At 53.7% G+C, this 25602-nt stretch overlaps 1 protein-coding gene across 4 annotated transcripts; it reads left to right on the top strand.

Moving 5' to 3' along the window:
* Positions 1-12897: 12897 nt before the first annotated feature.
* On the top strand, positions 12898-25111 carry ITM2C (integral membrane protein 2C; the record flags this gene model as incomplete). Of its 4 annotated transcripts, none has more annotated exons than XM_080690258.1 (6): positions 12898-13023; positions 20779-20916; positions 22677-22862; positions 23691-23801; positions 24063-24213; positions 25020-25111. In XM_080690258.1, the coding sequence occupies 6 exons, from the start codon at positions 12898-12900 to the stop codon at positions 25109-25111; spliced, it is 804 nt and encodes a 267-aa protein (XP_080546384.1). The 4 variants fall into 4 exon arrangements, with proteins under 4 accessions (XP_080546384.1, XP_080546383.1, XP_080546386.1 ...); XM_080690257.1 differs by having other exon boundaries at positions 12898-13038; positions 20773-20916; XM_080690260.1 differs by lacking the exon at positions 20779-20916.
* Positions 25112-25602: the final 491 nt, after the last annotated feature.

Raw genomic sequence — 25602 nt, 5'->3', positions numbered from 1 at the left:
GTCCCCTCATATCCCCAGTCTTCCAAATGGGCATCTGCAGAGGCCAAGAGAGCCGCCAGGCTAGGCACCAGATGATACTTCTGTCTCAGCCTCCCAAGTACTGGACTTACGAGCAGGTGCCACCACGCCCGCCCGGCTGTGAGAACTTGTTTCAAAATAAAATAGGGCTGAGGATGTAGCTCAGTGGTAGAATGCCCTAAGCACACACACGCACGCACACACGCGAAATGTAAGATATATCTGAAAGATCTCTCCCAGGGCCAAAGCTAAGACAGTTTGAGCAAACCAAATCAGTAAAAAGAGAGAAGCACAGGACCATGATGGGAAGAAAGAAATAAATACCCATATGTCCATGCTGCCAAAAATAAAGGCTTGAAAAAACAAGAGGGAGAAGCGACGAATCTCCCACGTGGAAGAATCCCAAGTAATGCCTGTCAGCCTCTGTCCTATGGGCCCAGTGACCTCCTCCCCAGGATGCCCTATGGGACAAAAGACACAGGCTGACCTTACCCAGGAACACCCAAGCTGCGGTCAAGGTTAATGTCCACAGAGGCTGTGATAACACAACACCTAGCTCCCTCCGGGAACTCTGTGGTCCTCCCCATGACTGTTACCCCAGTCTAATCGTGAGAACTTCATCAGACAAGTCCCAGTGCAGGGATAGTCTCCATCTTCCGGTCACAGAGGTCATCAAAAGCAAGCAGAAGCCGGGCATGGTGGCCCATGCTTGTAATCCCAGCATTCGGGAGGCTGAGACAGGAGGATGGCAGTTCGAGGACAGCCTCAGCTACTTAGGCCCTTTGCAACTCAGTGAGACCCTGTTTCAAAATAAATAATAAAAATAGGGCTGAGGTGTTGCTCAGAGGTAGAATGCCCCTGGGTTCGATCCCAGTTCCACAAAAAGAAAAAAGAAAGAAGGAAGGGAGGGAGGGAGAGAGGGAAAGGAAAGTCAAGTCCCAGAAGCTGTCTGGGCAGAGAGGAAGGGTCTGAGGAGCCCTGATTCCAACACCCAGGATAGGCTGTTGAACTGGAAGAAGACACTGGGTAAAGACTAAGGAAATCTGAATAACAATAGAATCTCATTAATTAGAAATTAAAGTACAGCCAGGCGTGGAGCTCTCCCTTGTAATCCCAGCATTCAAGAGGCTGAGACGGGAGGATCGCGCAGGTTCGAAGCCAGCCTCAGCTACTTAGTGAGGCTCTAAGCAACTTAGTGAGACCCTGTTTCCAAATAAAGTATAAAATAGGTCTGGGAGTATGGCCTGGAGGTAAAAAAAAAAAAAAAAAATCCCCTGGGTTCCACCCCCAGTACCACAAAAAAATTAAAAAAATAAAAAATAAAAATCAGTTAGGGCTAGGGCTTTATTTGAGAGGTGGAATGCCCCTGGGTTCAAGAAGCAGAACATTTCTACAATAATCCACATGTCAAGACAGAAATAAAAAAAGAAATATTTTTGCATAAATGAAATAAAAACCTAACTTGAGAGCACGGGGTTCGGTTAGAGCGATGCTCAGAAGATCATCTGTAGCTTCAAACGTCTACGTGAGAAAACAGATTAATACGCTGCATCCCAAGGCTGCATCCCAAGGCATCCTAAGCCTCGTGGCTGCAAACAGCATTTGCTTTCACGTCTGTGCCGTGGGAAGTTTGGAAAGACTCCGCCGGGACACGTGGCCTTCCAAGCTCACCCAGGCATCGCCACGGGCTGCCAGACTGGCAGGAAGGTGGCTGATTCTACAGTCAAAATAAGCCAGATAAGACAGAGAGGGAGGGAGGGAGGGAGGGAGAGAAAGAAAGAAAGGGAAAAGAAAGAATAGGGCTGAAGGCGTAGCTCGGGGGTGGAATGCCCCTGGGCTCCATCCCCAGTACCACAAAAAATAAATAAATAAAAAGAGGAGTGAAAATGATTGGCCCTATGGAGCGCTTGCCTGGCACACCCAAGGATCTGGACTTGGACCCAGAAACACAAAACCAAAACCAAACAAATGATGGACCCCTAGCAAGAATAATAAAGGCAAATAAAAGAAAAATTACAGATCAACAATTAAAAATAAGAGAGGAGCCGGGCGTGGTGGCACACACTTGTAATCCCCGCGCTTGGGAGGCTGAGACAGAAGGATCAGTGGTTCGAGGACAGCCTCAGCTACTTAGTGAGGTTCTCGGCAACTTAGTAAGATCCTGTTTCCAAATAAAGTATAAAAATAGGTCTGGGAGCCCAGAGGTAGAAAAGCTCCTCGGTTCCACCCCCGGTACCACAAAAAATAAATAAATAAAATAAAAATAATTTGGAGATAGGTCATATAAGTTGCAGAGAGCCTCGCTAAGTTGCTGAGGCTTTGCTCATTCTTGGTAGCATAAAGGCAGCCTGGGTCTAAATCTGGGAAGAAATCATAATGGAAAAATTGGATATTTTTGCATATCAAAAAACCCATGAATACGATGAGGAGGCAAATGTCAGGTTGGAAAACCGCCAGTGACTCCTGGAGGCAGCACCGATATTCTCAATAGTCAACAGGTCTTTTCTGCTTTTCATGCTGATAAAAACAAGATAAAAACCAGGGACCTGGGCAGGCTCTTCAGAGTGAATTAAATGACTAAAATAAACCCCTGAGAAACTATCCCAACCTCTGGACAATAAAGAAAAATGCAAACTAAAAAAAAAAAAAAAAAGCGCTCACATCTGCCTATCAAAGAGAGAAATATTAACGCGACAGGAACGGGAGGCCACTGTGGGATTCCTTCCCACCGGCCCTGTGGAGCCCCCGCCTGGGCGAGGAGGGCGGCCAGCAGTGAGAGGCCCGTGTACCTGGGGTGCGGCCGCTGTGGCCAGGGCAGGGTCCGAGGCCCGGAACCATAAGCTGCCAAGAAAATTCATAGGGGTGGGAGAGGGCAGAGAGGGACGGCCCTGGCGTGGTGGCGCTCACTTGCAAACCCAGCACTGGGAGGCTGAGACAGGAAGACCGTGGTTTGCCGACAGCCTCAGCTACCCAGAGAGGCCCTCTGCAACTCAGTGAGACCCTGTTTCAAAATAAAGAATAAAAATATAGGGCTGAAGGTGTAGTTCAAAGGTAGAATGCCCCCGGGTTCCATCCCCAGGACCGCAAAAAAAAAAAAAAAAAAAAATTGCTCGATTGCTACTCCGCTTTCTCCAAGCAATGTTCCCCACCCTGGGGCCCATCTTCATCCCCCACAAGCTCAGTGTGTGTGTGTAGATATCCACCCAGCACCTGCAGAGTAATGCAATCTTCATTTCCATCTCGTGTCCCTCCCGATGACTGACGGAGGGTTCTCTGTCGTCAAGGTCCTAAATTGAAACCCAGGCCATTCAAACCGGCTGACCCACTTGGAACAACTCAAATATCTTAGGAAAACAGCGAGCTAAGAAGCAAGGACGCATGCTATGCATACAAATATCTTTATAGCCGCTTGGTCAGAGCAAAAATTTAGAGAAACATAAATATCCTTCCATCCAAGAAGTACATCAAAACATGGAATACTAAACACCCATTAAAATGTAACGTGGAGCTGATCGTGGTGGCACAGACTTGGAATCCTAGTACTTGAGAGGCTGAGACAGGAGGCTTGCAGGTTCAGGACCAATCACAGCAACTTACCAAGGCACACAGCAACTTAGACCCTATTTCAAAATAAGTAAAAGATCTGGGGGTGTGGCTCAGAGATAGAATAACTCTAGATTCAACCCCAGCACCCCAAAAATTACTCTATGTTTGATGATATGGGAAGGTATTCATTTTTAAATGAAAAAAAAAACTGAAACCGGGCATGGTGGTGCACGCTTGTAATCCCAGCATTCGAGAGGCTGAGACAGGAGGATCGCGGTTTGCAGCCAGTCTCCACTCTTTAGTGAGGCCCTTTGCAACTCAGTGAGACCCTGTTTCAAAATAAAGAATAAAAAATAGGGCTGGAGGTGTACTGGAGGTAAAATGTCCCTGGGTTTCATCCCCAGCACTGAAAAAGAAAAAAATACATAAATTTTAAAAAACGACATAATGGCACATTGTACAAAATCAACTCATAGGTACGCATATGCATGCAGAAAAAACCCAGAAAATGTGCGCCAGTGGCATATTAATATTGATAGCACAGTTATCTGAGGGAAGCCTAATGACGGGCAAAGCTGCTGCTATAAGTTGAATCGTGTCCCCCCAAATCCATATGTTCTGATCTCGAGTATTTTGATGGATGTTGGAACTAGGGTTGTTGCAGATGTCTTTAGTTAAGATGAGGTCATTGTATTCCACTAAGATGTATGACTACAATGCACCAATAAAAAATTTAAAAAGAAAGATGAGGTCATTAGGACGGGCCCTAATTCAATCTAACTGGTGTCCACAGAAAAAGGGAAAATTAGGGCACAGACACACAGGTCGTGTGATACTTCTGCGTGCCAAGTGTATTAGTCAGCTTTCTGTCGCTGTGACAAAACACCCCAGAATATCAACTCTAGGGAGGAGAGCTTTATTTTTTGGCTCACAATCTCAGAGGTCAGTCCATGGCGACTTGGCCAGGCACTTTGGACTTTAGTGAAACAGAACATCGTGGCCGGGAGCACACGGAGGAGCAGCGCTGTGCACCCCAGGGTGGCCAGAAAGCAGAGGGGGCCAGGGGCGAGATGCGTCCTTCAAGAGCCAGGCACGGTGGTGCACACCTTAGTGCTAGCCTGGCACAGATCTTTCTTCAGAGGCCTCCGAAGGCGCCAACCTGCTGACACGGCTCCAGAACCCTGGGGCGACACATCACAATCCTCAGAGGCCTCTGTTCGTGGTACTTGGTTGCAATGGCCCCCGAAAACTAATATGACTGACTTCCTGGGTTGTCTGGTATTTCTATACCATGAATTCATGTATCTAGTTTAGCCACATTTTTTTAATTTTTTTGTGGTACTGGGGGTGGAACCCAGGGGCTTTTCTACCTCCGGGCTACACTCCAAGACCCATTTTATATTTTATTTGGAAACAGGGTCTCACTAGGTTGCTGAGACCCTAAGTAGCTGAGGCTGGCTTCGAACCTGCGCGATCCTCCTGTCTCAGCCTCCCAAGCGCGGGGATTACAAGCGTGCGCCACCACGCCCGGCTGATGTATCCTTATTTTGAAAGGGGTCTTGTTACGTTGATGAGAGTTTCACTATTGGCTGAGGCTGTTCTCAAACCTGTGATCCTCCTGTCTCTGCTGCTCAAGTACTAAGAATCAATAATTTATTTTTATTTTTAATTGCTGTTATTATTGTTGGTACTGGGAATTGAACCCATGAGCATTCTATAACCCAGCCACACTCCCAGCCCCTCTAACTTTTTAATTTTGAAACAAGGTCTTGCTAAATTGTTGAGGGTCTTGCTAAGTTGCTGAGGCTGACCTCAAACTTGTGATCCTCCTATCTCAGACTCCCAAGTACTAGGATTACAGGTGGGTACCACACCAATTTTTATTATAAATGCTTTTAAAATAAAAAAAGTTATATGTTCCTGGAGTGGAGACCACTAATTCCCCACACCCATTTCCCTTCTCTTCTTTCATAACAGAACTCATTTAACTGCGCTCATTGCTACCCAATGAGACCACGTTTCTCAGCCTTCACTATACCTTCCAGAAATCACTAGAAGTTTCCAGTTTAACATCTGCCTCTTTGTTTCCTTCATGTATTTTTAGATATGTGTGTAGACAAAAACTTCAGTCATGATCTCTTACTCATACACTTAGAAAGTCCCCACTGTATGTATGTATGTATGTACGTATGTATGTATGTACGTATGTATGTATGTATGTCTTTTGGAACCCAGCTGTGTTCTACCTCTGAGCAATACCACTTATTGGCCTTATATTGCAAGTTGCTGAGGCTGGCCTTGAACCTGTGATCCTCCTGCCTCAGCCTCCCAAGTGCTAGGATTACAGGGGTGCGCCACCTCGCCTAGCTCGAAAGTACCCACTTTAGCCTTCTTACTCCCCAGTGCTTGTTTTTTCTAGCTCTGTTATTTCTGTTGCACTGAAAGCTTTAGTCATCATTACTTCTTTTCTTCCAAAGTTCTTCTTTGGCTTTTTATTTTTTTTTTTTTTTTAATTTTATTTTATTGGTGCACTGTATTCATACATCATAGTGGGATACAAACTTTTGTAGACATACATGCACACATCGCCCAGTCAGCCCCCACCCGATCCCCACCCCATTCTCTCCCCATCCCTCCCTCCCATGCTTGGCTTAGTGGTTGACATCTAGTATTATAGCAATTTATCCAAAATTAAAAATGATAATCTCACATAACAGTTTCATTTGTCTGATACCAAGCTTTTGATGTCTTAAAGATAACATTTCAATATTTCTTTTTGCTTTCTTTCTTACCAGAGAATATTTTTTTCTTTTTTTTTAGGTGAAACTATCATATATTTATTTTTCAGAAAAAAATCTATCCTGATATGGAATATGGACTCTAGATACCCAAAACAATCTCGAAGCAAAAACAAAGCTAGAAGATGTATATTTTCTGATTTCAAACCATATAAAGCTACAATAATTGAAACAGTGTAGTACTGTTCTAAAGGCAGATATATAGACCATTGGAGTTAAATACAAGCCTAGAGCTAACTTCTTCCCTATATTGTCAAGTTATTTTTGACAAGGTTTCCACGAAGATTTGGTGGTAGAAATAATAATCTTTTAACTAAATATTGTTGAAAAATAATAATTACATGGAAAAGAATAAAATTGGACCCTTACCTAATCCCACATACAAGTATTAACTCAAACTAGATAAAAGACCTAAATATAAATCTTAAGACTATAAACTTTTAGGAGAAAATCTGGGTCATAAAACCTCACAACATTGAAATTGGCAGTGATTTCTTGGATATGATTTCAATGGCACAGGCAACAGAAGAATATACAAACTCCCTAAAAAATAAAAGAAAATATTGTATATCCAAAGACAATGTAAACAGAGTTAAAAGTTACTAATAGAATTGGATAAAATATTTCCAAATGCTATATCTGAAGGTATATTAATATTCCAACTAGAAATCCTAAAAATTAACAACAATAAAGGCAAACAATACAATTTAGAGACAGGTAAAAGACTAACATAAATAATGAATCTCCACAGATAACCAATCTTAGTTGTCTGTTGGATGGAAACTCTTGTTTCTCTGGTTCTGGTGAGTGTTACCTATTTCTTCTTTGTAGTTAATCTCTTTGAGTATTTTCTCTAGCGCTGGTTTTGAAGACATAAATTCCTTCAGTTTCTGTTTGTCATGGAAGCTTCTTATTTCTCCATCTAATTTGATAGAAAGTTTTGCTGGATAGGAAATTTTTGGCTGGAAGTTGTTTTCTTTCAGAGTTTGGAATATGTTACTCCAAGCCCTTCTGGCTCTCATGACTTGGTTTGGGAAGTCTGGAGTGATTCTAATTGGTTTGCCTCTGAATGTCACTTGGCCCTTTGTTTTTGTTGCCTTTAAGATTCTCTGCTTGGCTTCCACATTGGTCATTTTGACAATTATATGGCGTGGGGATCCTCTTCTCGGATCCTGTCTAAAGGGAGTTCTATAAGTTTCCTGGATCTGTGTATCAACCTCTTGCTCTATATTTGGAAAATTTTCTGCTATTACTTCCTTGAAGAGATTGTTGATCCCTTTGGTATCACTTTCTTTTCCCTCCTCTATTCCAATTATTCTTAGGTTAGCTCTCTTAAGATGGGCCCATATTTCTTCAATGTCAGATTCCTGCTGTTGGATATCTTTTTCTAGATTAGAAACTATGCATTCATTTTTGGATTGCTCATCTTCTAAGAACGAGATTCTGTTCTCCATGTGGTCTAATCGGTTGTTTGTGCTTTGAATTGAGGCCTTTACTTCATTAATTGCATCCTTTATCTCTTTTTGGCTCTCTCTGAGTTCTTTTCGAAGCACCTCTATTATTTCTACAGTTATTTTCCTGATTTGATCTTCTAGAAATCTCTGATTTTCTGTTTTATCAGGTTCTGATGTTGTGGGGTTGTGCACATTCATTACTTCAGTGTTATTCCTCTTTCCCATGATTTCGGAGGTTTGTGCCTTCTCTGGGTTCTTCCCTTGGGTCACTATGGCTTCACTTAAGGTGCTCTGGATCTCGAGTCTGTATTATCTCAGACCCTACTACTCCTTTACTGGGTTGTATCACAGAGTCTCCGACCCAGGGAGTCGATAGAGGCTGCTTTAAACTATGGGGGGTGCCAGGTTGCACGTTCTCCTATGGTGTGATATCTCTGCCACCACCACTCCCTCACTGGGTCAAGTCCCAGGAGGCACAATACTGGGATTTCTCCTCTGTGGCCCGCAATTTGACTCACTGTTCTTGAGTACGTAGATGTAGCTGTACTGGACTCGGTGAATTCACTGCTGCTGCCGCCGCCAGTGGCAATATGGCGCCTCTGCCACGCCCTCGGCCATGAGGCTGGCGTATTTTTTCTTCTCTGGTTTTGATTTCCACTCTGAATCCCTGCAGCGTGTGCTGAGCTCAGCCACTGGGAGCTTTAAATGCTGTCTGCGCCGAAAGATCCCGCCTGGCTGTTCCGCATCGGCTCACCTCGGCTTGCTGTAGCCGTCCGCTGAGTTCGCCGCTGCCGCCGGCAGTATGGCGCTGCTGCCGCGTCCTCGGGCGCGTGTGTCTCCTCTGTGGCCCTGAGCTCTGTTCTCAGTCCGCTTTCTCTCTGGAGCCTGGTGGTTTTTTTGTTTTTCTGGTGATGGTGTTTTCTGGCTATGAAAGGCGCTCTTTTTGTGGTAATGGAGATTGGTTGTTAGCGGGACTCTTAAGCCCCGCTTTTCTCGGTCGCCATCTTCCCGGAAGTCTCCCAGTCTAAGGCATCTTAAGTCTTCCTTAGTGTTACGGTGAAATATGTTCGGTGTGTGAGGGGAGAGAAGTAATTCCCCCAACACAACCACACAAACAGAAAAACCGCAGGTTCTTGTCCTGAGCTAAGGATAGGTATACATAGCTCGAACACCTGCTCAGGAGTTCACGGTCGGCAGAGTCTTTGGCTTCTGTAGCAGAAAAGAGTTTGAGCATGCGCCAGTCAAAAGAAAGATGTAGGCTTATTTTAAAAAGTGGGAGATATATATTCAAAGGTGAACGCTGGCCATCTCATGAGGGAGAGTTCTTTGGCTTTTTAAAACAAATTTCAGAATGGTTTTTTCGTCTCCCCTATTTATCTGCGAAAACCTATTAAGGCTTTAGATTGAATGTGCTTTAACTTAGAATAGAATGACATTTTCACAAGCCGCCCTTCTGGGAATATGGCTTGTCTCTCCACCCTCTTATTTGTTAAATCCTCAGTGGGATTCTGTGCTCTTTCTTTCTTTCTTCCTTTCCTTCTTTCTTTCTTTCCTTCTTTCCTTCTTTCTCTCTTTCACATGTATGTTTGTGGTATTGGGGATTGAATCCAAGGCCATTCTACTTTTGAGCTCCACCCCCAAACCTTTATATTTTTATTTTTATTTATTTATTATTTTTGTAGGTCTGGGGTGGAACCCAAGGGCCTTCTACCTCCGAGCTACATCCCCAGCCCTATTTTTTATTCTTTATTTTGAAACAGGGTCTCACTGAGTTGCAAAGGGCCTCACAAAGTAGCTGAGGCTGTCCTTGAACCGAGATCCTCCTGTCTGGCCTCTCGAGTGCTGGGATTACAAGCGTGAGCCACCACGCCCGGCTTTGTATTTTTATTTTGAAACAGGGTTTCACTGAGTTGTGGAGGGTCTCACTAAATTGCTGGCGCTGGCTGTGAACCTGAGATCCTACTATTTCAGCCTCCCAATACTGGGATTACAAACCCTTCCTTCCTTCTTTCCTTCCTTCCAGAACTGGGGATTGAACGCAGGGGGTTTACCCCCAGCCCTTTTTATTTTTTTATTTTGAAGCAGTCTCACTAAGCTGCTGAGGTTGACCTTGAAATTGCAACCCTCCTGTACTGGGCTTACAGGCGTGCACCACCAGGCTCATCCCTCTCTTCCTTCATTCTTTCCTCCTCCCTCCAACCCTCTCTTCCCTTTTTATTTTCTTTCTTTTTCTTTTCCAGTGCTGGGGATGGAACCTTTGGCCTCTCCTAGGGTGGGCCAGAGCTCTAGCACTGAGCTACACCAAGACTCACGCCCCGCGTGTGTTTGCACACCGAGGTCATGAGATTGATTATAGGAAGGACACACTTGAATTTGCTATTGTGAAGGGCGTATTTTACTCATGATATTTCCAACTGTGAACTGTTGACAGAATGTGTCAGAGCAACTGGGGAGGGTGTGTGTTCACAGGCCCCCTCCCCGGAAGCGCAGGCGCCCCCTGGCCCTGCTGTCCAGGTACCTGGAGAGCGAGGGAAGCCTGCTGAGGACGCCCTGGCCCCTGTGGAGATCTGACCCCCAGGGCCCGTCCCCAGAGCCAAACGGCACACCACCTCTCCCCAAAGAAGCGCTTTCCACCAAAACTGTGCAAATCTAGCTCTTGGGTTGCACCTGAGCCCACAGGAGAGGGCAGGTGACCAGTGAAAGGCATGATGGGAGATTCTGCCTGGAAAATACAGAGGCAGCCCACACCTTACCGCCCTGCCCGACCCAAGGGCTACTGAAAGTGTCGCCTCCTGTGCTGAACTGAATGTGACACATCAAAAACTTGTGATCCAAGCCGGGCGTGGCGGCGCACGCTTGTCATCCCCACGCTTGGGAGGCTGAGGCAGGAGGATCGCGCAGGTTCGAAGCCAGCCTCAGCTGCTTAGTGAGGCTCTCGGCAACTTAGTGAGACCCTGTTTCCAAATAAAGTATAAAATAGAGCTGGGAGTAGAGCCTGGAGGTAGAAAGTCCCTGAGTTCCAGCCCCAGTACCACCAAACAAAACAAAACAAAAAAAGTGTGATCCAAAGCCCCCAGTGGTCTGCACTCAGAGGGTGCACAAGGTCAACACCTTTTTACATGAATGCTAAGACATTTGCCTTTATCGCTATCATTTGAAGCACAGTGGAATATGTATAAGCTTGTGTTTTAAATTTTCCTGAGTTCTCATTTCTTTCTTTCTTTTTTTTTTTTTTTTAATTTGGTGGTACTGGGGTTCCTGGAAGCCCTTCTACCTCCGGGCTACACTCCCAGACCTATTCTACATATTTTTAAAATTTGGAAACACGATCTCTTAAGCCAGCGAAGCTGGCTCCGAACCAGCGAGATCTTCCTGTCTCCGCCTCCCAAGCACGGGGATTACAAGCGTGCCCCACGCCCGGCCTGAGTTCTCATTTCTAATAGTAAATGTTGATATACATAAACTACATAAGCAAAAAAGTCTTACCGGTCCCAAGATCAAAAAGTTTAGAAGTCAGCCTGGCGTGCCAGCATTTGGGAGGCTGAAACAGGAGGATCTCGGCTCACGGACAGCGTCAGCTACTTATGAGGCCCTTTGCAACTTAGTAAGACCCTGTTTCCAAATAAATAATAAAATAGGGCTGGGGATGTGGCTTGGAGGTAGAATGCCCCTGGGTTCCATTCCTGGTACCACACACAAAAACAAGTTTAGAAATCACAGTACTGGGATGTATGCCCAGCACTTGGTTGGCAGGGCCCTTGGTCAAGGGGAAGGAGAGGGCTGAGGGTCCACAGTTAAAGGCACTCACCCCAGGCCTTGCAGAGGGGTGGGGCGCACCTCCCGACCTAGGCAGCAGTTCATGGAGCCCCGTGACTTGTCCGCCCCAGGTCGGCCCTGTCCTAGTTCCGTGGCCCTCGCTTTAAGCAGGTTCGTTTCTATCACACGAGGTCAATGGAGAAGTCACGGGGCTAACGATGAAAATCAGATGAGTTTACGCACGTGGAAGCGTTCAGCAGGCGGAAGGGTTGAAGGGATCAGATCGTGGGCTGCTGGGCGTGTCTTGGACACGGAGCTGCACACAGGGCTTGGCGCGCCAGGAGGCTCGGAAAATGCTTACTGATAGGGCGAGGGAGGCTGTTGAGGTGTTCAACAAGACCTGGGAGGGTGGAGCCTCCAAACACCAGATTCACCTGCGAGTCTGGGTGGCTGGTTAGCGATGGCCCGCACCCCTCCCCCAGGCTGCGGTCCAAACCATCTTCTTCCTCCTCCATTCACTCCCCTGCCCGTTCGCCCGCCGGCCGCTGGCCTTGGCATCAGTTAGACTTTCCTCCTTCTGGACCGGTCTGTCTTCAAAGCTGCTAGGTCCATCCAAGATCTCAGCCAAAATGTCCAGCCCTGGGACGCGGGCATCAGGGCCTAAGGTGGTCTCCCGGAGCGGAGGCCAGCCGACTGTCCTCAACAGCTGGCAGCTCCCCTGCCCTCTCCGGCTTGCTGGGCGCCGCCCCCAGCCCACCTGGGCCAGCGAGGGAAGACAGATGCAGGGCTCTCGCGCCAAAGGTGCAGGGCAGAGCCGCGGCTCCCCTGGACCCAGGACGCTTTGTAGGGCAGAGTCTAGACTGGAACCCAGGCTCTGACCCGCCCCGGGGTCTCTGGCTCCCAGTGGCCTCGGTGGGCACCCGGCGCCCTGGGGAGGGGTGAGGGGGACCGGAGATGGCTGGGGTCTGGGGACTGAGTCCAGCAGCGCCGGGCCAGGACTGAGGCCTCTTGGCCCCAAGGCGAGGTCGGGGAAGGGGGCGGTGGGGGCGGGCACGAGGGGGCTCAGGGTCCCCAAAGGGATCTGAGACGGGGACCTGCCTGGAAGATGCGCTTGCCAGGCACCCCGAGTTAACAAGACTGGGGGTGCGGGCTGCGGTCGTGGGGAGGGGGCGGGAAGCCCGGGGCAGCGAGGCGACGGAGCCGGGGTGATGGACGCGAGGGGGCGGGCCGGGGGCGGGGCCTCGGAGCCAGCGGAGCCAAACTTCCGGCGCCTGCGAGCGGCGGCCGCGGTCGAGGCTGCAGGGCGGACGCGGGGCGGCGCGGCCATGGTGAAGATCAGCTTCCAGCCGGCGGTGGCCGGCACCAAGGGCGACAAGGCCGAGAAGGCTTCGGCCTCGGCGTCGGCCCCGGCCCCCGCCCCGGCCGCTGAGATCCTGCTGACGCCGGCCAGGGTGAGAGGGGCGGGGGTCTCGAACCCGGACCCCGGGGAGGTCTCCAGCGGGCGGGTGGAGGTCTTGAGGGTGGGCCATCCCTCACCAGGGAAGGGACTGGGTCCTTCCGTGAGCAGCCGGGAGTCCCGAGCCACCGGTCCTCCAGTGCGGAGGCGCCCAAGGTCTCTTCCTAAACGCGGGGGGCCCGGGGCGCCTCGCTCCAAATTAGGGGGAAGGGGGCTGGTCCAGGAAAGTTCGAGGAATGCTGGGGGTGCGTCTGTTTCCAATCACGGGGGAGGGGCCGCGAGCCAGTGCCAGGTGGGGGATGGGAGGAGGGAGGGTTGGAAGAGGGCGGTGGGACTTGATTGGCTGGGAAATTGGCAGAAGGAGAGTCTGGTACCCGCGGGGAGGAGGGGCCGCCGATTCTGCCCCCACAGGAGGGACGGTTGGGGTAGGGGAATCCGAGAGTGATAAAATGGAAATAAGCCGGAACTGGACTCGGGGGTCCGGGCCCTGCGCCCCTCACCCCTGGCGGCGGGCCCTGGGGTCGGCCCCCCGCGCTCCTGCCCGGCTGCCCCCTCCTTCGCGAGAGGACGCCCCCGCCCCGGGGCCCCGGCATCCCGGTCTCGGCGACTTTGTGGGGGCGGGCCTCGGTGCGCCCCGCCTTCCCTTTGGCCTCCGGGGGAGAAGGCATGTCCGCCGTGGAAAACTGTCTGAGCTGCGCGGAGTGGTCGAGGCGGGAATGGGGAGGGGAGCCGGCCCGGGGGCTCCGCGGGCCCCGCACCTGCCTCGTCCCTGCGGTCTTGGGATGCCCGAACCCCGCTCTGGATCCAGGCGCGACAGGAAAGCCCGTCTGCCCTCTCCTCCCCAGTCCAGTATTGTGTCCTCATTCAGGCTCCCACTGGACCTCCCGGGGGGGACCTGCTGGGTGCGTGTGTGAAAAAATGCCTCAGAGGTGGGTGCCGGCCTGATCAGAGACCCAGAGTGAGGAACGCGGGGGCCGCAGCCCCTTCCCACCCCCACCCTGTATGTGATGGTCACTGCAGCAGCCAGCGACCCACAGTGAGAAAAACTCAGAGACCAACCTGGCGGGGTGGAGGGCTTTCTGGTACATCTCTTTCTCCATCTGAGGCTTGGATGGAGAGGGTTGGTCTGCAATTGCAAAAGTTTGCCGGGTCCTTGTTACCAAAGGCAGCGCGGGGTGGGATGGGTCATCCTTCCCCAGCTGCTTCTCCCAAGGCCAGCCAGGCCCCCAGCTAAGACCGGGAACCAGGACCCTGCTGCTGAGAGCCCCCGGGGTTTGGGAGGAGGGAGGGTCAGACCAAACCCTGGAAGGATGCAGTCACAGCTCCTTAGGGAGGTTTACCAACTCCTGCCAGAGTGGCACGTTGCGGGTAGGATGCAGAGCCCAGGGTGCACAAGTCTCAGATTTTCTCATTAACCTCTCAAGGTGTGGGAACATTAGCTTACAAAATAAACTGATGATAAAGCAATTGCGAGGGAGGGGGAAAGCAAGCAGATGTATTAGATGTATAAGTGCAGAAGCCACGCACCAAGTGTGAGACTCGGGCCAGCTGGTTCACGCTTATGAAGTGTGTAAAGGGATAGAGGCTTGGGGAGGGGGAGGGGGGCACAGGTTAAGGAAGAAAGCAGAGGAAAAGTGTGATACAAAGGTGGTCCTCTCCTGCAGGTGGGGCCTGCCAGGTGACAGCCCTCAACAAAGACTTTGCAAGCAGGTGTGGTGGCGCTCGCTTGTAATCGCAGCATCAGGGAGGCTGAGACCAGAGGATCGTGGTTTGCAGACACCCTCAGCTACTTAGTGAGGCCCTCTGCAACTCAGTGAGACCCGGTTTCAAAATAAAGAATACAGAATAGGGCAGGGGGTGTAGCTCAGAAGTCGGAGGTCGAATGCCCCTGAGTTCCATCTCCAGATGCCCCCCCAAAAAAGACTGCAAAGAGGTCTTTCCTACACAGATAGAGGAGGGGCTCCTAGATGCATCCCATTTGCATCCACGGTTTACTTCCTTTACGGTGGATTTCCTCTACAGATTTTCCCCACAAAAGACAGTTTTCCAGAGCTAGCCGATGTCTACAGCCCCTCTGAATAGCCATCTCAGAAATAAGCTAAAGAGGCATGCATACATGGGGGTGGACCGTTTTGATCTCCCTCGCCAGCATGGCCTGAACCCTGATGGACACCCTGCTACTAGCTTTTATTGGAAAAGCCTCATCCAGCGTGAAATGGAAATATCAACAATGGCTTGCTTGCTGTGAGTCCTGGCCCAGAGCCTGCCGAGGGGCCTGGCCTCCCTCTAATTGGCACTGGGGAGCTTGGGAGACCCGGGTAGTAGGGGAGGAATGAAAACCCCAGCGAGCGCTTTGCTAGGCGAGGTGGCGGCACACCTGTAATCCCAGGACCTGGGAGGCTGAGACAAGAGGATCCAGGTCAGAAGCCCGTGTGCAGAAAGTTAATGGGATCCTATTTCAAAATTAAAAAAAAATAAGGGCGCCCGGGTTGTACCTCAGATGTAGAATGCCTCTGGGTTCAACCCTCAATACCCCTAAAAAAGAAAAAAAAGGAAAACAGAACACCTAGCACTTTTAGGACAGCTGTGGAAGTAGCCAGGAGTCCCGAGCCACTGGTCCTCAAGTGCGGAGGCGCTCAAGGTCTCTTCCTATGCGCAGGGGGCCCTGGGCACAGGGGAGTTTAGTTGTTACCGTTGCTGCTCAACCTGGAGCTGTGGGAGCCGGTCCACTTCCTGCCCCACTGGCCCCCGTGCATTTGACCCTTCCCTATTGTCAGGTGTGGAGTCCATCCTCAGTTCTGAGACCGTCAGCTATTGCTGGGGCACCGAGCAAGGCCACGGAGACCTGAGGTCTCTGCGGCGGCTTAATCAAGATGGCCTGGGGGTTTTGTCCCATACTGTTGACAACCCAGGGGATAGCTTATTAGAAGGGCCCCTCTGACTCAGGGTCTAAACTGGACTAAAGCCCAGGTGACCCCTGGAGGGCCGATTGTCCCTCCATGAACACAGGCAGGACCCAGAGTATTTGTCCAGGCCCCGAGCGGGCAGGGCAGAAGACTCAGCCACTGCAGAGGCCGCCCCTGCTTCTCAACAAACACAGAAACAAGGAGGATTTTGTCCCCAGACCTGAGGCTAGAAGGAGGTGCCTTGGTGGGCTGGGGAGGGGGCGGGGTGGGCCCATCAGCCTCCCCAGGCTCGAGATGCTCAGGAGCCTGGGCCTTGACTGGGGGGGTGGCCGGACTGGAGCCGCAAGGCCCCTCTGCAGTCCACAGGCCCCGGGCACTCCCCTGTCCCTGCACACACACGTGCAGGCTCTCCGAGGGGAGAGATGCCCGGTCAGCTCTGTTTCTCCTTGACATTTGCTTTGATTCATGGCCCCTGTGCCCCCCCCCCAGCCCACATACCTGCGGATCGGGTTTCACTCCCGGTATGGCCTGGCCTCTGGCCCTTGGCAGGAGGACCAGTAGGGGAGGGTCCCTGCCTGCCAAGAGGTGGGGTCTGGCCAGCTTGCAATCCCACTGTGGACCCCTGATGCCCACTGGTGGGCAGGATGGGGCCAGAAGAACCTTTTGAAAAAGGCTGCCCGGCCCCAACTGGAGACTTTTAGGGATTCCACCCGTTCCTGCCCCCACCCGGGCCTTTGGCACGTGGGCCGGAGCCCTGGGGCTTTTCCAGCTTCCCTCTCCATTTCCCTCTTTCTGTTTTCCGCTTTCCTGCCTTTGCCTGATACGAGGCCATCAGCAGATTGTCTGGAGAAGTGAATTTCTCCCTGTGAGGAAGGAGTTGACAGTCACACGGCAGCGCGGGCAGCCACCCCTGGCCCAGGTTCCCGTGAGAGCCCTTGAGCCTGGAGCTTAGCTTTACTCTTCACCCGTAGCCTTTCTCTCTGGATTCCCTGACTTTCAGGGGTGGAGCAGAAGCGGGAGTCCGGGTGCCCAGCCAAGTGGGGAGGCTTCTGCACAGGGCTGCCTCCGGCAAGAGGTAGGCTTGCCCTCCGGGGGTCCTCAGCACCCTCCCAAGTGAAGTCAGGGCTTCCGGGCCTCTGGGCTCTGGGCTGCGTGTGTTGAGAGAGGACGGGGAGGGGTGGACAGCAGACACTCACCCCTGCCATTCACAGCTAGACCTCTGTCTCCAGACAGGCATTGGCGCCCTTGCCTGGGATCTGGAGCCTGCAGCCCAGGAAAGAACAGGACAGGAATAGCGTGTAAGATGAGGCCACCCAGCCTTCAGCCTAGGCTGCCAGGGAGTTTCTGGCTCCCCGCCTCCCCCAAGCAGTCTGTGGCTAATTTGAATGTTGGTACCCCTGGAACGGTAACCAGGGAGCCATCCCCAAGAGCTGCTGCTGCAGGTGGCGGCTTCTTATCTGTCTGGTCCCTGGTTTTGGCAAGCCATTTCCTGAGTGCCTCTGCAGCCCTCTGGAAGCTGGCAGGCTGAGGCCCAGGCCCCTCTGGGTCCCCAGACTGGACCGTCATCAGCCCAATAGGAGTGCGCAGCCTGGCGCTTCCCTCAGGGAGCCGTTGCCTTGGAAACAGTATCTTCCTACTTTCTAAATGGAAGCCCGCCCCCTACCCAGATGCCTGGCTGGCTGTCAGCAACAGCATCCAGCATGGCCCGTGAAGGGCTGAGAGGGTCCTCAGGAAAGCCATCCACCCGTCCCGGCTTCACTCCTGCCTCACCCTTAGACAGGGTCTCAATGCAGGGGTCGTGGCCTGTCCCAGGTCCCAGCCTCCTGCAGGGTGGCTGGCGGTTCTGGGGCTTTGTAATGTGAGTCTTGGCCTTGACCATGCTTGCTGCATTGGGTCCAGCAGGCACAGGCAGCCCTGGCCTCTGTCCCCAAGCAGGGACATCCCGGGTCACCCATCTGGTCCTAACTGCACTCCTAGGTCTGCTTCTCAGTCTTGATTCTGGCTGTGGCCGGAGGGGTGCCCGTGGGTAGCAGTGTAGCTCAGCCCCGGGCGTGAGCTGGCTCTCAGTAGTGGGGGCTGGAGAGCCATTTGTTGGTGTAGGGAAGTTTCATATTTTCTTTTTTCCCTCTGAAGGATCTGATCGCTTTAGTCCGTGAAACAAACTGACAGTATTCAAAGAAACAGGAAAGACAAGCAAAATCTGTGTGTACAGGAACGGGAGCCACATTTAAGTATAGAGGTTCTCAGAAGGGCAATGTAGCCAGAGCTTACCTGGTGCCTGAACTAGAGAGAAATGGGGGCTGGAGGCTGCTGGGGGGGGCCTCGAACGCTCGGGGAGGAGGCGCAGGGAAGGGAGGCGGCCTTAAGCAGAGAGCTGCTCCAGGTCCTGCTCAGTCCTCTGTGAGCTCTGGGGTGCCCCGCCCTCCCCCTCTTCCCCTGCAGGTCCTTCTTGGGATCTCAGCAAGTCTGCATCCTCGCGTGCTTTACAGATGCAGGCCCAGGTCCATTTCTTCTTAGAGAGGGGCAGTTTTCCAGGCCTGTGTGTGCAGGTTCTCTAGATAACTAACCGGAAATGCGCCACAGGAATGTATGTAGAGTGGGATGTTTTCGTTTTCTCGACTGTCCCTGGCTAGGAGGGGGTGAGAAGAATGAGGTGGGGGCTCCCCAGCTTTCACAGGGAGGGGTCCCTGCTGGGCCCACACCTGCTCAGCCCCTCCCAGTACCTGGAGACACCTGGAGCCTCGCCTGCCTCGGCCCTCAGCCCTCAGCTCTCGTGTGTAGCCCATTGAGCTTTTCTTTATTTGTTTTTCTTTCTTTCCTTTCGTTTATTTTAAAGCAATCCTCCCAGGCTATCTTCTCTAGTTTTCCCGCATCCATAAGCAAAACCTCAGCTAACTGTGCGGCCACCGCTGCCTTAGTGCCTGCCCTGAAAGGCCCATGGATGTGCTATTTTTATCCAGCCCTTCATCCCCTACAAAGGCCTTTCAGCTTCTTTGTCTTTTTTTAATCCCAACAAAACCCATCAGGGAGCAGCCGAGCCGCCATCCATTTCACATGGGAGACAGCAGAGGGGGAGCTGCCGTGCCTGTGTGTGTATGGGGGGGGGGGGCTCCAGGCCCGCCTAACTCCTTGGCCTGCCAGCCCCACACGCCCCCCTTGGTGGCACAGGCGGCCTGGCCTGGCTCGGCCACCTCTTCTTAAGACACGCTCGTGACTGACCACGGAGGAAGAGCACGGGCTCCTGGCTGGACCAGTGGCTTGTTTCCGTGAGCCCCGCAGGGCGCCGCTGTGGTCGAGCCCGGAGCCCACCGGAGGGCGCAGTGCCGTTTTCTGCCCTTCTGGCCGGCAGCAGTAGGTGTGGGGTACAGAATAGGCCGGGCTTCTATCCGTGGCACCGAGGCCGGGGCTGGCTGGTCGGCTGGTGAATGTGGGAGAGGGTCCTCCAGGCATTTTCTATTCTTTTCCTGGTGTTGGGGTGGGAACCACTCCAAGCAGGAAGGGATCCCACACTCTGGTGGGGCTCACCCCACGCCCTGAATCCCAAGCCCCACAGCCAACTACATCCCCAGCCTGGACCCCTGCGCTGTGCTTAGAGTTAAGGTAACTTAGACATGACAGGTCCCCACCCTCTCCGCACCGTCCCCAGGGTACAGAGAGAAAGGGCGCATCAGGGCGCAATTTCAGAACATCTGGCCCAAGAGGTGGGTCTAACCTGGTTTGGAGGCGGGCAGCGGAGCCCCAGAGAGTGCGGAACAGGCATTGGAATGGCGGGGCCAGGGCGAGGGCCCTGGGTGCCAGGGCTCGGTCGCCTCTCCCTCATCAGTGTCATGAGTTTGGGGACTGACCTCTGACCTCACCTTTGGCCAAGCCTGGACATGCGCAGAGGGGTTGATGGTGAGGAGAGACACACCAGGGCTTTTGCAGGTCTCCAAGAGTGAATGATGGGCAGCCTGGGAGGGGCGGGGAGCGGGGTCACCTGGCCAGCTCCCAGTCCAGTGCTCCAGGAGAGCAGTTCTAATGAGTTTCTACTCAAGCCATCCGCTGAAGCCAGGCCCGGGCGGCCTGAGCTGGGGCCTCTGGCATCCTGGCAGCCTTGCAGCCGCGGTCCTGAGCCTAGGTCCAGCTCTGGAGCCTCCAGGCCTGACTCCCCTGGCAGCCATCTTTCCTCGTGGGAGCTCCCTGGCTTCTGGATGCTTCCAAACTTCACCCTGTAGACTGTGCATCTCACAGGCTTCTCAGTATCGCTGAGCTTGAGCAGGGCACATCGGCCGGGGCTGCCTGGCTGGGGACACGCACCTGTGCCCAGACCCTCTAAGCCCCAAAGCCCCTGCCGCCCACAGTCAGTGACCGCTCCACGGAGGTCCAGCAGCCTCCACCACAGCATCCCCGCCACCTCCCGCCCTCGTCCTGGTCCCTAGGGCAGGTGTGGTCACTCCCCAGCACTAAGGCCCTCCCAGGCTCCCCGTGCTCCCAGCCTCCTGAGTGCTCCCGGCTTCCCACGCGCTCCTTGGTCCATTCCCTCCCATCACTGAGGCGTGTTGGCGCGCCCCTCACTTTGTCTTTGAAGGGATAGACAGATGGTTACAATGACAAGCTAAGGCAATTCAGGATGCGGCTGCTTGGTTCCAGCTGACCACTTTAAGAGGTACCCGGTGGGTCTCCATTTCCTCTAGCCGGGAGGAGGATGGGAGACCCTGTCGATACTCTCTTCCCCCCTTCCCAAGTTCCTTCCCACAAGGCTCCTGGGGCCCAGCCAGAGGGATGGTGTCAGCTGGGAAGGGGGATCCCAGCAGAGCCGGCAGGCCCTCTGGGCACTGGGCTGACCCCAGCACCGCTCTCCACAGGAGGAGCGGCCCCTGTACCAGCGCTCCAAGAAGGGCCCCGTGGGCGGCGTGTGCTACCTGTCCATGGGCATGGTGGTGCTGCTCATGGGCCTGGTCTTCGCCTCCGTCTACGTCTACAGATACTTCTTCCTCGCTCAGGTGAGGGCTGGGGGGGTGGGGGTGGTGCTGGGGGCTTGTGAAGGGCACACGGGTGGGAGCCTTTCACTGTCACCGGAAACTCAGATGGAGCAGAAACTGGAGCTCTGATCCCTGCCAGAGCGGGGGCACTGCACCCTCGGGTCATGCTGTCATGGTGACTAGGTCTGTTCCCTGCGTGGACGTTTGGGCATAGATCAAGAGGGGTTGGGGGGTAGGCTAAGGCACAGACTTACCAGTGCCTCCTTCAGGGAGCTGCAGGGGGGCTCCAGAGGGGCTCACCTTGCCCCCTAGGGATGGCCACAGCTCCCTTGGGCTCTGGGCTGCCCAGACCTGGGAAGAACTAAAAGTAGTTAAATTAAAAATAGATCAAGAGAGCCGGGCGTGGTGGTGCATGCCTGTAATCCCAGCACTTGGGAGACTGAGACAGGAGAATCGCGGTTCGTGGACAGCCTCAGCTACTTAGGCCCTTTGCAACTCAGTGAGACCCTGTTTCAAAATAAAGAATAAAAAATAGAGCTGGGGGTGTATGTAGCTTGAAGGTAGAGTGCCCCTGGGTTCCATCCCTAGTACCACAAAAACAAAAATTAAAATTAAAATTAAAAATTGATCAAGGGGATAAACATGTGCGTCTAATGGGGACTCTCGGGTGACAGAGGCCAGGACTTTGTGGCTCCTGTGACCTCCCAACCCTGAGCATTTAACTTTGTTGTCACCCAGTTTTTCCATGGCGGAAATTACTGAAGAGCTTGTGTCCCCTGGGGCTTCACCCCCCCACCCCGAAACCTCAGCGCCTACGCTTCCCCCACCTTGGGACTCCCCCTTGAGAGCGCTAATTCCCACCTAAAAGGCCACCTCCTGCCCCACACCTGCTCCGTGGCCTGCCCCCACTTTGTCCTGTACCCCCTCTCTGTGCACGACCCTCTCCAGCCACTTCCTGTTGGGGCCCTCCCCTGGGACCTGCCCTGGCTCCTCAGGCCTCTTCCCAGCTGCTGCTCACCCTCCTGGGTTCCTCACCCCAATTCCCAGGCCATGCAGGCCTCTCGGAGCGGCCTCTCATCACCACTCTCTTGGGGGCCCTTGACAATCCATCCTCAGGGGAGAAGGGGGAATTCTAACAGTTATAGGTCTCTTGGTGCCCCCGAGGCCCTGGAGAGGTTGGAGTGGGCGGTCACTCTGTCCCATCCTGGCTGATGGGAGAGAGAGGGCCGCCCGAAGGTTTCTCAGGGGCCAGAACAGGGATGGGACGCTTCCGAGGTTAGACATGGGAGTGATGCTAGGATCCACCATGTTACCTCCCAGCTCTGCGCCTGCCTCCTGATGCCCCAGGCCTGCAGGCAAGCGCCCCTGGTGGTGCCCCAGCACGTCCAGGTCTTAGTTGGTCCCTGAGGGGTGCCATGCCACCAGGCTTTTCGCCCCTGAATGAAGGGCACGGGTTGGTACATCTTCCTGCTCCTCCCTGTTCCACAGACTCTTGGTCTTTGAGATCAGAGAGACCTTGGGAATTAGCATATTTATAAATGGGGGACCGAGGCCCAGAGACGCTTCCAGCTAGGAACCGGTGGCCCCTGCTTGTCCCTCCTTTTACGGAGCAGTGAGAGGCCTCTTGCAGGCTCAGCTCCTGTTCTTGCCGGCAGCCGCAGACTCTCCCCTGCCATCCCACACTTGGCAGTCTCCCCAGCTGTGAAATGGCCTCCAGGCCCCACCTCCCTGCAAGCCCTGCCTGACAGGTGGTGTCTGTGTCCCCGCCCTGCCTTGCTCAGCTGGCCCGAGACAACTTCTTCCACTGCGGCGTACTCTACGAGGACTCCCTGTCCCACCTCCGGACTCGGATGGAGCTGGAGGAGGACGTGAAGATCTACCTGGAAGAGAACTACGAGCGCATCAACGTCCCAGTGCCCCAGTTTGGTGGTGGGGACCCCGCAGACATCATCCACGACTTCCAGCGGGTGAGGTCCGCGTGTGGGCGGCCTGGGACCTGGGCAGGGCGGTGGGCGAAGATCCTGGCGGCCCAGGGCAAGGAGCAGGAGTCTGAGTCCTTGGCGTGGTTGTAAACTGGAGCCGGTGCCTTGGGTTCTGTGTCCCTGGCTTAGGAAGATATGCTTTTATTGTGGGGGGAACGCCATTGTGACTGAGGGTAGACCAGCAGGAGATTTTCTGCAGGCAATGGTGCCGTCATTGTCTGGTGATGGGGAGCTGTACCAGGTGTGCGGCTGATGGCTTCCTGCAGAGCTGTGCCCTCAGGGAACGCCACCCAGTCAAGGGCTGGTACTGTGGAAGGCTACCTTATCCCTTCACAGTTACGGCCCGGTCCCTTGGGGTTACTGTCCCCCATGACTGTTTCAGAGGCCAGTGGCCCTGGCCCACTTTGCTTCCCGAAGCCTCGTAGGGATTTCAGCCCTAACCTACCCTCCATGTCCTGGGTGTCCTGAGACTGAGGCCCACGAGGGGCCAGAGAGTATGGAGCATCTGTCCATGGGATGCGGCTGTCCCCAGGGACGGCTGGACCGCATGGGTTGGATAAAATGTACAGTTGGGTCATAACATCTGCCCCAAACCTTGCAGGGCTCTGCAAATCCGCAGGAAGAGCCTTTGCAGGTGGTGTTCTGGTCCATTAAGTGGCGCCTCCTGCAAACCCAGGCTAGAGAGGAGAGGGAAGAGGGCACGCCTGGGCTGAAGAACCCCAGGGCCCGGGGCTGGCAGGCTGGGTTTTGGGGCTCGGCTAGCTGAGAGCTCCTGGCAGCCCGGCCTGAGCCAAGCCCTCTCCTCCTCCTCAGGGTCTCACGGCCTACCACGACATCTCCCTGGACAAGTGCTACGTCATCGAGCTCAACACCACCATCGTGCTGCCCCCTCGCAACTTCTGGGAGCTCCTCATGAACGTAAAGGTGAGTGGAGGCCGGGCCCAACCAGAACCCCAGACCTCGACCCTTCCTAAGCCATCAAGTTGGCGCCCTGGCTTTCCTGGGCCCAACCAGAACCCCAGGCCTCGACCCTTCCTCAGCCATCAAGTTGGCGCCCTGGCTTCCCTGCTACAGGCCACTTGGCCTAGGCCAGGAAGCCAGGCACTGCCCTGGGACATCACAAGGGCCAGGGTGAATGCAGGCGCCCTGGGTGCTGACCCTCCCCTGTGACCTCTCCCCTTGCAGAGAGGGACCTACCTCCCCCAGACCTACATCATGCAAGAGGAGATGGTGGTGACCGAGCACGTCAGTGACAAGGAGGCCCTGGGTTCCTTCATCTACCACCTGTGCAACGGGAAGGACACGTACCGGCTGCGGCGCCGGACTACCCGCAGACGTGAGTGGCCCGCCGGCCTGGGTGCTGAGCCCCAGCTGCCGGACACCCTGAACCGCAGCAGCAATAACAGCTGGCGTTCAAGCCAGGCGTGGTGGCGCATGCCAGCAATCCTAGTACTTGGGAGGCTGAGACAGGAGGATGGCACAGGTTCCAAGCTAGCCTCAGCTACCTAGTGAGGCTTTCAGCAACATAGTGAGACTCTGTTTCCAAATAAATATAACATAGTCTGGGAGTGTAACTCAGGTTGGAGGCCTCTGGGTTCCATCCCAGTACCTCAAAAATAAAAATAAAAATAATAGCTGACGGCCGGGCGTGGTGGCATATGCTTATAATGCCTGCGCTTGGGAGGCTGAGACAGGAGGATCACACAGGTTCGAAGCCAGCCTCAGCTACTTAGTGAGGCTCTCAGCAACTTAGTGAGACCCTGTTTCCAAATAAAGTATGAAATAGGTCTGGGAGAATAGCCCAGAGGTAGAAAAGTCCCTGGGTTCCACCCCCAGTACCACAAATAAAAATAAATAAATAAGTAGCTGATGCTCCCTGGGGACTCACAGCATGCTGGGCTTTACACCCCCGGGACCATCGTCATTATTTCTATCTGTCCCTTTTGAAGGTGAGGAAACTGGGCCACAGGGAGGCTAAGGGACTCCTCTAAGGGCGCACAAGCAGGGAGGGGGCAGGGAGGTGGCGAGTGCAGGCACCATCTAACCACGGCTTCTGAGCCCTCACAGCTTTTGGTGAACCTGGGTGCCACTTTGGGGATCGGGACACGGGGCCTCACTGGGATTTTTCTTGTTCCCTCCCAGGCATCAACAAGCGTGACACCAAGAACTGCCATGCCATCCGCCACTTCGAGAACACGTTCGTGGTGGAGACCCGCATCTGCGGGGCGGTGTGAGGCCGCCCCAGCTCCCCCTGTCCCCTTGTGGCCGCTCTCTGGGCCTCTCTCTCCTCTTGCTTAGATGTACTTTGGACACCTTTCCATAGATGTGACATGTCCTGCCCTTCCTTCCAGCCCTGCCTGCCTTTCTGTGCCAGGGAGCCCCGTGACCCTGACCATTCGAGCCCCGGCCTCTGCTGAGCCCCAGGTGTTGGGGAGCGCGGGGACACCCCAGGTGGCTTCCGTGACACACCATCTTGGCTAGGCCAAGAAGGGGGACCAGGGGAGGGCTGAGCAGAGGAGGGGCCGGGGCATGGGAAGGACTGGGGGTTCAGAGCTGCCTGCACAGTTGGGCGGTCCTACAAGGCGTTTCCCTTGGACGGCACACTCCTCCGCAGTCCTGATGCTTGGGTGTGGGCCAAGGATGGGGTGAGGACCCGCAGAGCACAAGAGACCGTGGCGGTCCTGGGGTGTCCCCGGGCCTCCTGTCAGTGCCTTCCCCCACCGTG

The sequence above is a fragment of the Muscardinus avellanarius genome (assembly GCF_963383645.1).
Source record: "Muscardinus avellanarius genome assembly, chromosome: 2".
NCBI lineage: Eukaryota > Metazoa > Chordata > Mammalia > Rodentia > Gliridae > Muscardinus > Muscardinus avellanarius.
This window is presented reverse-complemented; position numbering and strand designations above follow the sequence as displayed.